This window comes from Podarcis tiliguerta (assembly GCF_965153285.1).
Source record: "Podarcis tiliguerta genome assembly, chromosome: 10".
Classification (NCBI taxonomy): domain Eukaryota; kingdom Metazoa; phylum Chordata; class Lepidosauria; order Squamata; family Lacertidae; genus Podarcis; species Podarcis tiliguerta.
In genome coordinates this window covers 67,571,553-67,583,579 of record NC_139543.1, presented here as the reverse complement: position 1 = coordinate 67,583,579, position 12,027 = coordinate 67,571,553, and the positions used below count along the sequence as shown (strand labels likewise).

The window sequence follows — 12,027 nt, the reverse complement described above, 5'->3', positions numbered from 1 at the left end:
AAGAATGAGAACAATGACATTGCAAGAATGCAGAACAAGAAATTACTTGGGCTGAGTTGTTTGCCCTCATCTAGGCTGTTCCAGGTGATATTTCTTGGTTTCTTTTTATGCCTTGTGGGAACATTTGCAATTGAAAAAGCAAACTTGGTGTTCCTTAACTGTCGCGCCCCCCCCCCCGCCCAAATAATAATGCCATGAGACCCTTGTGGGAAAATAGTAATTGAAGTTTATGCTGAAAAAGAGGTGTGTTTTTTAAAAAGTGGTATATCTTAATGAATGCTTCAGAGTTCTTTACACGAAAACATCTAAGCACCTGACAACTGGCCCTAATTCTGAGAATTTCAGCACTAAATGGTTAAGCGGGGGAAAGTTTCAGGAGGATGAGAAAGACTGAGGGTGTTCTCTGTGAACCCCAAACAGGAGCTACAAGATTTCAGTTTTCTTTTTTTTTTTTAGGTAATATTTATTAGATGTTTAATAGTTACAGAAAGAAAAAAGGTTAAAAAAACCCAATAAAAAATTTAACAAAATACATCAAAAATAGAAAGAATAAACAGTACAACAAAACAACAAGAAAAAACAAAAACATTTAAAAACACATCCAAATTTCATATCTTTATCTTTCATTTGCTTGTTTCCTCGACTTCCTCACACCTCCCTTTTTTGTATTCTAGTTCAAATTAGCTGGTTCAGCAAATCCTTTCCCTCTTTCTCAATTTTTTGTTCTATAATTTATCTTAACACAATCTAACTTTAAATTTTCCACTTTAGCCCATTAACAATCAGTTTTTGCATAATTCTTAATAATATTTCTGCTAAAACCATATAACTTCATTCCAGTATTCTTCTAACATTCATTAATTTTGCAGTATTTCTGTAAATATAATTTAAATTTTTTCCAATCTTCTTCCATCGACTCTTCTCCCTGGTCTCGGATTCTGCCGGTCATTTCCGCCATTTCCATGTAGTCCATCAGCTTCATCTGCCATTCTTCCCGGGTGGGTAGATCTCAGATTTCAGTTTTCTAACAGGCATTCTGCCATAAGAGACCTGAGGGTGACTATAGATGGTTACTGCACCCTCTCCTTGTAGACAACCAAGCCTGTCATAACACCCTGCAGATATTATGACACTTTGGAGTTCTCCCGTGTGTGTCAAAATTTCCATCAGTTTTGCCCTTTGTTGTAGAACTTACCCCGAATGATGATCACAAATTAGTTACCGCACCAAATTTAACACTGATAAAGCAGTGAAGAAGAGCTGTTTCTTTTAAAACTCCTCTGTTTGGGATTACATTCGGCTTCCCTAAACTCAGATTTGTGTATGTTGATTTGGCCTTCCTGTTTTCCGCATCATTGATTGTGCGATAGATTCGATTTGGTTGGAATAATTTGGAGGATCTTGGGAAATCACTTGATGGAATTTGGTCCGTGTCTGCATAATCTAGCTTTCTGCTCGAGTAATTGAAGACGTTGCTTAATAAACTTGATAAAAACTCCCATTTGGTTCACATTCCAGAGGGTTGTATCTGGAGCACAAAGGCAATTCAAATCGTTATTGTCTGCTTTCACCACCCCCAACCTCTAACCATTTCCTTGGGGGGAAATATAAAGCTCTGTAATGGAGTGTGTGTGTGTGTGTGTGTACCTTTCACAAAGTGACCCTAGACATGATGATTTGTTCTCAGAAGCTCCCTCGGTAATGCACAAAAGTGGCAAGAACTCCGAAACCTCATCTCTGCTGCAATTTCCAAAGCCCGTTTGAAGAGCCGTATTTGATATTCTGTCACCAGCGGCAAACTTTCAGATGTTGACTTTGTGCTCAGCATGAGAACACACATGAAGCAGGTGTATTTTATTAGCTACATTATTTAATACATATTTTAGTCTCCATATAAAAATGTGCAGCGTTAGAACAGCAGGTATTTCGTTAATGATTTCATTAGTTTTGGCGGCTTTAGAGGTTGCCCGCTCGGAACGTCAAATTCCCCGCGACAGACAGACAGACTTGGATCAAGCTTTCTTCTTGCATCGCGCGGTCCAAAGAACACTGCCAACACGGTCAAGATCCCAAAGCGTAATGCAAAATACAGGCTTAAAATCCTCATCGGTCTCTAGGATGGTGTCACAAGCCGGCGTCACTCGCAGAAGAGCTTGGGTCTTTCGAGCCCAGGGAGAACTTGAGTAGGAAAAGAAGAAACATTTTAGCCCATCCTGGAAGCAGCAGAACCTTCCAGCATAGTTTTATTAATATAGCTACACCATAATGGTGTCAAATGCCATTGGTGTTGTAATTTAAATGTCTTTTCTCATAACCGAGTTGATACTGATTTTAGTGATTTTTTAACCCACAAATTATTCCAACCCACTTCCACAATCTCTATCCCTAGATCAGATTCCTATTGCTGTTTTCACAGAGTTGCACCCTCCAATTGTTAACTTATAAATTATTTGATAAGTATAGAGAAAATGTTTTTTTTAAAAGATATATCCATTTGTATGTAAAATCAAATTTCCGAAGGATCTTAAAGGTCTTGTGGCATGCGCTTTAACTTCAGAATTTGATGTGAAATATATTTGACGAACATGCAGTGGTACCTCGGGTTACATACGCTTCAGGTTACATATGCTTCAGGTTACAGACTCTGCTAACCCAGAAATAGTACCTTGGGTTAAGAACTTTGCTTCAGGTTGAGAACAGAAATCGTGCTCCGTCGGCACGGCGGCAGCAGGAGGCCCCATTAGCTAAAGTGGTGCTTCAGGTTAAGAACAGTTTCAGGTTAAGAACGGACTTCCAGAACGAATTAAGTACTTAACCCGAGGCACCGCTGCAAAGCCAATTTGCACCCCCCATTGCACCCCCCCCCAATTATTTGTTCAGCTGATATAGGTGAACCAACAGGGGTGTTGAAGGCAGCAACCCCACCCCATGAGCTGTTACTGGGCTGGGGTCCTTTAAAATTTATGCTTCTGACAGGCTCTTGGTATGTTGCTAGTGACCTCCTGCTTGTAATTCAGGGATCCGTTGACCCAAGCTGTTGGGTCATCTTAGTTTTTTCTTCCACTCCAGTTCTCATAATCTCTTACCTGTTCTTCTTCTCTAGTCTACAGTATGGCTCTTTGGGTGGATACCTTCACCCATGTTCAGTTCTCCCTCTCTGGGCAAGCTCTTGATGGTGAACAGTTAACAACTTTACGTGGGGCTGCCCTTGAGACTGACCCAGAAACTCCAGCGGGTGCAGAATGCCGCAGCGAGACTCCTTACGGGGTCTTCGCTGCGAGATCACATTCACCCAGTGCTATACCAGCTGCATTGGGTCCCGGTGGAGTACAGGATCAGGTTTAAGGTGCTGGTTTTAACCTTTAAAGCCCTTCACGGCCTAGGACCTCGTACCTACAGGACCGCCTCTCCTGGTATGTCCCACGGAGGACCTTACGATCTTCAGACAAAAACATCTTGGAAGTCCCGGGCCACATGGAGGTTAGGCTGGCCTCAACCAGAGCCAGGGCTTTTTCGGCTGTGGCCCTGACCTGATGGAACGCTCTGTCACAAGAGACTAGGGCCCTGCGGGACTTGACATCTTTCCGCAGGGCCTGTAAGACAGAGCTGTTCCACCAGGCCTTTGACCAAGGCACAGCCTGACCGCCTCCTCTGGTAATCCTCACAGAACTCTAGCCCAATGGTTGCCATCAATTTAATTTGAACTGATTTTATAGTGAATTGATTTTAGAATGCTGTATTATTTTATTGTTGTTAGCCACTCTGAGCCCAGCTCTAGCTGGGGAGGGTGGGATATAAATAAAAAGTTATTGTTATTATTATTATTAAGTCCTTTTAGTGACAACAAATAGGCGGTGAAGGATAAACAACTTTACTTTAAAGAAGAATGGCTTGGAATAAGGATAACTCTCTGCCCGGGTTATACTCCATGTGCCGATGAAGAGATATTAATAATGTATTTAATCTTTCTGGGAAATGGGATTTTTACAGTCATAATGATTTTATATCTGGGTGTAGCACTGATAAGTTGAAACTGTGTTGTTGCGATACTTCAAGCTTTATGCATGTTGTAAAATTTGGCATTCACGTTTATATGCTCCTTGTGCTTTTTAAAAACCAGTAATTATGTCTCCCTGCCAGAGCTGCTGGATACCTTGTGGTATTATCAGTGGGCACAAACTGGGGGAAATGCTTCCTCGTGCCTCACTGCACTGCTTCTGTTGACGTGAAATGATAGTAGAAATGGGATATCTGCAAGATATCTGTGGAACAAGTCCACGAAATGTGCGTCGTATTGCTTTGACCCAACCAAGGTGTTAAGTTTTGGGCACACAGTTCAGTTCCGTGCCTTTCTTTTTTTACTCTCTTGTAGATTGAAGCAGAATCAAATGCATGTACGAGATGAAATCAGCAAAGTTCTTGAGCGAGAGCGGGCTGCCTCAAACGAGCACTTGTCCAGAGCCATCCTTAGAGAGAGAGCTGCGACCGAAGATGAGCGCCTCAAGGCACAGCTGTTGGTAAGTGTAAAGTCGTCATCTTCCCCCCAATTATCAAGCAGTGAGAAGGTGCTGCAGAAGAACCAGTTCAAGGCAGGCTGGAATCCATCTAGGTGCTGAGTGATAGGTAGTGACAGAGAAACAGTATTTTGGTATATGATGATGAGATAATTGGAGAGGTTGTCATGCTTACAGTAGCTGAGTGCTCTCATGAAGATGCGAAGTCACAAATCTGGCATTAGGTGCTTCCTCTTTGCATCCGTGCAGCTGATGTGGTTGGTAAGATTCTCCATGGAACTATTTTCTAAAAGGACTAAAAAAATCAAAATTTTGAAAGGCTTGTTCCACTGAGCAAATGGAATCGTTTCAGATTAAATGTGCTTTTCAAGATCTTTGCTCCAGCTTTAATGGCTTTGATCCTATGATAAATAATGTAAGGAAGTTCATGAAAGAATCTATTTCTATCCCTTCCTTGCCTCTGCACTCATGTTCTGGTGGGTTCCTCTGATTCAGAGCATGGGTAGGCAAACTAAGGCTCGTGGGCTGGATGCGGCCCAATCGCCTTCTAAATCTGGCCTGCGGACCGTCCGGGAATCAGTGTTTTTTTACATGAGTAGAATGTGTGCTTTTATTTAAAATGCATCTCTGGGTTATTTGTGGGTAGGAATTCGTTCATCCCCCCCAAATATAGTCCACCCACCCCCCTCAGGGTCTGAGGGACAGTGGACCGACCACCTGCTGAAAATGTTTGCTGACCCCTGTTCTAGAGGAGGTTTTGGGGAGCTGAGGTTGGCTTCAGGAAAGTGAAACAGACCACAGACTTCCCACCTGTGACCTTCCTTAAATTAACCTCAGGATCTATGCCACTGTGTGGCTAAAAGATGCCCCGGTGGTCTCCTTGTGCAGGAAGCCCTGGCTTGTTTTCCTCACCCCAAACCAAGCTTTAAAAATATACCTTCCCCCCTTGTGTTCCTCTTGTGCTGCAGATTTTTCAATGTCAGAATATAATTCACCAAGGGGGAAAATATATATGCACTCAAGGCTCTTTACTTTGGCCTTCAAGTTATTTTATGTATTTAAAACCAACAATAATAATCTTCCATGGACCTGAGCTTATGAAATAGAAGGCAAAATTCCAGCCTTTTAAAGCTGCTCATAAGGAGGCATTGGAAATTGGATGAAGCACTCCAAGTAAATTGAGTTGCTTGAAGCAGACCTTTCATGGCAATGAGGTGTTCACAGGACCATTATTTTGCTTCAGAAGACTCCACAGGTCATTTTAGTGACCAGCCTTTTAAGTCTACAACAATTCTGCATCCAGAACGCCACATGAAGTGATCAGTGTTGCAAAAACTGCTTGGGGACCAGCTGAATTCATTCATCCTGGAATAATTTTCAATGTGGTGACAACGCCACAAATATCTTATTGACATCCCATCAGTGGAGCCGTAAGGAGTGTCAAGGTGAGCTGTGGAGAACACGGAGTTAAAAAAATAAATAAATCTATAGATTTATTTATGGTGCCCAAAGGCAGTTATATTTCCCTCTCCTTATAACGACCTGGCATTTGCTGCTAACATATTTGCTTTACTGCTTGGACTGAAATGAGCTGTCATTTAAAACCTTGCAATTTGGAAAGCAGGTCTGTTTGGGTTGCCAGCGACATTAAAGTCTCATTTCCTATTGAAGAGCCAAAGAAATGTAGTTCTGTGCAGTTGGAGCTGACAATTGTTTGGAAGAATGGTCCATAGTGTTGAAACATTTCTGCACTGTCTTTTGCATTTTATCCTGGGCTCAAGCTTCTGATTCATTGTCTCTGTTAATTAAAACAAAGCAGTCCTTTCATCTTGACAACTACAAACTCAGCATAATAAAGAGCTGTATTTATCCATGTTTGATAACCTCAAGGACCGGCAATTGTAATGTATTGTATGTGGAGCTATATTTTTGAAGCGTGCCCAGGAATTGCAGTGAGTTGAAATCGCAACCGGTTTCTGTGCCAAAACGGGCAGGGACCTCCCCGTTTCCCAGGGAGGCATTAATCATCTCCCTGGCTCAGCCAGCTGTACCCTCGCTGCTGGCTTTTAGCAGCCAAGAGGAGCAAGTGTCCAGAGTGTGTGGTCATCCTTACCACTTCAAGAACATTAGAAGAAACCTCATGACAGCAATAGAGTTTGCAGGGCTGTCTTAAGCACATCCAGTACCATGGTGCAAAGACTCCCCCCCCCCCCCCCGGTTTCGCAGAGTTGCTAACCTTTTTCAGGGAGGATGGCGATGCCGGCGACACGCCCAGCTTTGTGGGGCTGGAGGAGGTGGGCAGCAGCTGGAGGGCAGCTCCTCCGGCGGGGAAGAGGCGGAGGCTGGACGCAGCGGCTCCCGGCTCAGTTGGCTGCTTTGTGCTGTGGTGGCCACGGCAGGCGGAGGCTCCGGGCGCGGTGCTGCTTCGGCGCGGCATGGCGGAGGTGGGGGAGGGTGGCAAGCTGATGCCAGGAGGCGCCGCGTCCAGCCTCCGCCTCTTCCCTGGCACCCTCCAGAACTTGGCGCCCTGCGCCACTAGCCTCTATGGGTAAGATGCCCCTGGCAGTTTGGCAGTGAAACTAATGACCTTGAAGGGTGGTGGTAGGGATTTAAGGAAGGGCTGGGCAAGCATTTATGGGGACTGCTCTAGCTCTCAGCATGTCCACTGAGCAAGGACATAGATGTTCTAAAAGCTGCCCCCCTCCCCATTTTTCTATAGTTTTGCCATGAAAGCAGTTTCATTCAAAAGCTGAGAGCGCTGACATTAACAGCCAGTTTCTCTTCACCTTTTCACTCTGCTTGATAAGTTCCCCCAATGCATATGATATTGCGTAGACCAGATAATCCCCCCCCCAGTGTTGCTTGGATCCATCTCCTTCAGACTACACAGATTGGGTTTTCACTAACAGCCCCATTTGTCTCCATTGTTTTTCCCCCCACTTGCTCACCTTTGGCTGCAGGAAGGTTTCTGATTTTCTTCTGAAGCAGATTACACTTGACCTTTCTTGCTGCCGGCCAAATAATCCTTCCTCTCCTAACTATGTTTTCAGGATGGCTTGGCTAGAAAATACTGCAGGGCAGAATTTGCTAAACGAGGTAAAGCGCTTTGCCGTAAGAGAACACTAGTTTGTTTACCAGCCTGCAGTATTTTATTACATACCTCATTTAGCCCATTCATCATTTTAATAGAAAAACAAGTTCTTTTATATGATTCTGAAATTATTCGAGGGAAGCTACATAGCCTAAAACCGAATGCAATTAGTTATTCTAGGCCCATCCAAGCAGAAAAACCAAAATGGCAAGACTAGAAAGTTCAATAATGACTATTTGCTGTGTGGTGAAAATGTTCAAAAGATTAGTGTTTATACTTAAAAATTAGGGCCGGCCCCAGAACAGAATTTAAACCCAATGGCCCCATGTTTTTGCTGCCGTGATTTTTTTTTTTTTAAAAAAAGATAGAAGTGTGAATAATGCTTGAGGTACTAATGTACAGATATGACTGGCCTGCACATATATAAATGAAATAGTAAAACTGCTCCTGGCCTCTACCACTTCAGCCCGCAGGTGGGGACTCACCTACATAAATAGTTTCTCCATGCAAAACACACACAAAGCAAAGCAAGTCTAGCTACTCGCCATGATGGTTATGCTCTACCTCTACAGTTTGAGGCAGCAGCGTTTCTGAATACCTGTGGCTGGGAAACACAGGAGGGGAGAATTTTGTTCTTGTGCTCATGTTCTGCCTGTTGGTCTTATTGTCATAACCTGTTGGTGTTTCGCAACTTTCTGGCTAGTTGCAGGACCTTAGCCAGACCTAGCAGAGTAAACGCAGAATCCACGGAAGCAATTGGCGACTTGGCTGCAGACAGGATGGACGAAGCAGGAACCAGGAACTTGTAGTTATAGGTGTTTATTATATACAGTGGACTATTTACAGGAACAGAACATGGATCTTTGACTAGCTCTCTCTTACACAACTCTCAACTCCTACATTCAACACTGAACCACTCACTAACACATTCCAGTTAGTAGGCCATAAATCATTCCAGTGAGAGAGCTTGACCAATCATGGAGCTGTCTCCATGCATCTGTATCACCAGGCAGACTTACTCCTTCATATTGCCTTGGCTGTTGGCCAAACCCTAATTGACTCTGTGTGTGAAGCTGCACGTATTCAGATTCCCAACAGGTGTGCCAGAGGCATCTGGTTGGCCACTGTGAGAGCAGGATGCTGGCATACTTGGGCCATTGGGCTGATCCAGCGGGCCCTTCTTGTGTTGCTAAATTATTACACATAGAAAACGAGCTTGCTGTGGAGAAGAAGAAGAAGAAGAAGAAGAAGAAGAAGAAGAAGAAGAGTCTGGATTTGATATCCCGCTTTATCACTACCCGATGGAGTCTCAAAGCGGCTAACAATCTCCTTTCCCTTCCTCCCCCACCAACAAACACTCTGTGAGGTGAGTGAGGCTGAGAGACTTCAGAGAAGTGTGACTGGCCCAAGGTCACCCAGCAGCTGCATGTGGAGGAGTGGGGAAGCGAACCCAGTTCACCAGATTACGAGTCCACTGCTCTTAACCACTACACCACACTGGAAAACCATTCTAGCTCAACATTCTTGCTGATGTGCTAGTTTTCACTGTGAACTTTTGTTTTGGTGCCAGAAGTGTTCAGGCATCCATCTTAAAGTCTGAACTGGCAGAGGTCAATACTAGTTTTAATAGCTGCTGAAATAGTTTGCTTTAGAATATAATCGAGAGGCATCAAGCAAGTTGGCTACTGATTGCAGAAGACCTTTTGTTCATTTTTCGTAGGCAGGAGCACCGCCTATCGCTTACCACAATTTCTTCATTCAGCACATCGTCTGTTTCCTATAATGCAGTTACTGGGCAGCTTTGCTGTGGACCTTGAGTAAAAGGAAAACAATTTATTTGCCTGCTGCAGTACTGTCCAGGGCCTCAAGCAAACGTCTGCAAAATCCACAAAATTCAGAATTAATTCCTCCTGATAGTTAAACAGCGCAGCTAACTGAAATGCCCTGTAGGTGATGCAGCATTTTCTATTGTTGCATGGCTTAACCCCAGGATGACGTGTGTCTTGTGAGCTCTTGTAATAAAATTATTGTTCAACCACTAAATGCTAAATCCTGCATAGACTGCTGAATTCACTTTCGTTTTGATGCCTGTCGCAGACAGTCTGTGAGACAGTCCAATGAAGAAATAAGTGGGGATTTCCCCCATTTGGATTGCATGCAGCCAAGCTGTGAATTGGCTGAGAAAATAGCAAGAAGGCTGTGAGAAATAAATTCATTCATTAGTTAGGCTCACGTGAGCCTAGAGAACCAACTCGTTGCAGAGGTTGCCTGATTCATTGTTTTTGGCCTGCGTAAGAACATACGAGAGGGACGCGGGTGGCGCTGTGGGTAAAAGCCCCAGCGCCTAGGGCTTGCCGATCGAAAGGTTGGCGGTTCGAATCCCCGCGGCGGGGTGCGCTCTCATTGTTCGGTCCCAGCGCCTGCCAACCTAGCAGTTCGAAAGCACTCCCGGGTGCAAGTAGATAAATCGGGACCGCTTACTAGCGGGAAGGTAAACGGCGTTTCCGTGTGCGGCTCTGGCTCGCCAGAGCAGCGATGTCACGCTGGCCATGTGACCCGGAAGTGTCTGCGGACAGCGCTGGCCCCCGGCCTCTTGAGTGAGATGGGCGCACAACCCTAGAGTCTGTCAAGACTGGCCCGTACGGCCAGGGGTACCTTTACCTTTTAAGAACATACGAAGAGCTCTGCCGATTGGACCAGAGGCCTTTCTAGGGCAACATGCTGCTGTTCCACAGAAATCTCTTAGGAAGCACAAAGCAGGACATAAGCTCATTTGTCTCCTGCCATCTCTCTGCTGTAATTCTGCCACATCTTTGCATCAAGTGTCCCTGGATCATTCAGTCATTTCCAGTGTGGAGAAGAATCACCCTTTGGGGAGGTTGCCCATTGAATCACTGGGCACTGGGCTGTCCTCCTTTCAGTGAGGAGGCATGGCAAGAAAAGGGGTTGACTCTGCTGAGGATGGGTGATTATTTAGCCTTTCACTCTCTCAAAGTAAACCTCTCTGAGTTTGTGTGAAGTATTTTAGCTTTCAGAAACTTGAATTCTATCCCAACATGTTTCCTAAAGTTTAATGGTGTACGCACAGAAGGATAATGAAAAATAGTTTTAAGAGTAGAGGCTCCATTCCTGCTAACATTTTGCAGAGGAAAATGGGGGCCTGCTTGTATCATTTCAATGTATCATTTCTCCTTTCCACTACTACCGTATTTTTCGCCCCATAGGGCACACCGGCCCATAGCGCTCACCTAGTTTTTTTTGGGGGGGAAACAAAGGTGGGGAAATTATCCCCCCCCCCTGCGCGGGGCTGGGGCGGGGGAAGCCCACGCTTCCCCAGCCCCCAGAACAGGCTGCTATCCGCAAGCCTGGGGAGCCCTGCGGGAACTCCCGCCGGGCTTGCGGAGAGCTGCCTGAAGCCCGGGGTGCGCTCCGCTGCGCTCCCTGGGTTTCGGGCTGCAGGCTACTGTCTGCAAGCCTTGAGAGCCCGGCGGGAACTCCCGCGGGCTCCCCAGGCTTGCGGATAGCTTCCTGAGGCCAGGAGAGCGAGAGGGGTCGTTGCGCACCGACCCCTCTCACTCTCCAGGCTTCAGCGAAAGCCTGCATTCGCCCCATAGGCTGCACACAGATTTCCCCTTCATTTTTGGAGGGGAAAAAGGTCCTATAGGGCGAAAAATACGGTAATTGTTGCTGAGGTCTCTGTCTGCAGGGTTAGTTTACTTTGCAATAGCCTGTTTCTGCCAGCTTGAAAGTCAGAAGTGAAATGATAATCTGCAGTGCCTAGTATCTTAATATTTATGTGCATCCTCTCCCCTCTTTGAGATCTAAACTGGAGAGACCCTGGAGAGAACGCTCCCAAGGCATGGTCCATCATTCAGTCAACTTTCTGATGCTAAAGAGATTTGGGTCTGATCCAGAGCCTGAATTGGAAGTGCCTGCATGAAGGGCATGACTGGCCAGTCATTGGGGACAGAGGAAGAAACAGACAGTTGCTGGTCTGTTCTTCTCTAAGTGTTAGGAGACTGAAACCAGACTGACGTTCGAAACCAAACTGACGTTTGAAAACTCAAATGTTTAATATAATATAATAGGTTCCTCTCACCCTTTCCTGTTGTTCGTTATACATTTGTACCTCGGAGGTCAAATGGAATCCGTTCCAGAAGTCCGTTTGACTTCCAAAACATTCGGAAACCAAAGCGCGGCCTCTGATTGGCTGCAGGAAGCTCCTGCAGCCAATTGGAAGCCCCATCGGATGTTCAGATTCCAAAGAATGTTCACAAACCGGAACACTCACTTCCGGGCTTGTGGCGTTTGGGAGCCAAAACGTCTGAGTAGCAAGGCATTTGACAACCAAGGTACAACTGCAATTGATTAGAAGAGTTCATATTTTCTAGTCCTTTCCCTATACTCCCCTCATAGCAGTTC

General features: G+C 45.2%; 1 protein-coding gene across 1 annotated transcript in view; it reads left to right on the top strand.

Moving 5' to 3' along the window:
- CHCHD3 (coiled-coil-helix-coiled-coil-helix domain containing 3) overlaps positions 1–12,027 on the top strand; it is a 217,562-nt gene that overhangs the window by 69,439 nt on the left and 136,096 nt on the right. Inside the window, exon 4 of the mRNA XM_083402455.1 lies at positions 4,373–4,517. Coding sequence (XP_083258581.1) covers positions 4,373–4,517 — 145 coding nt within the window. The remainder of the gene's footprint in view (positions 1–4,372; positions 4,518–12,027) is intronic.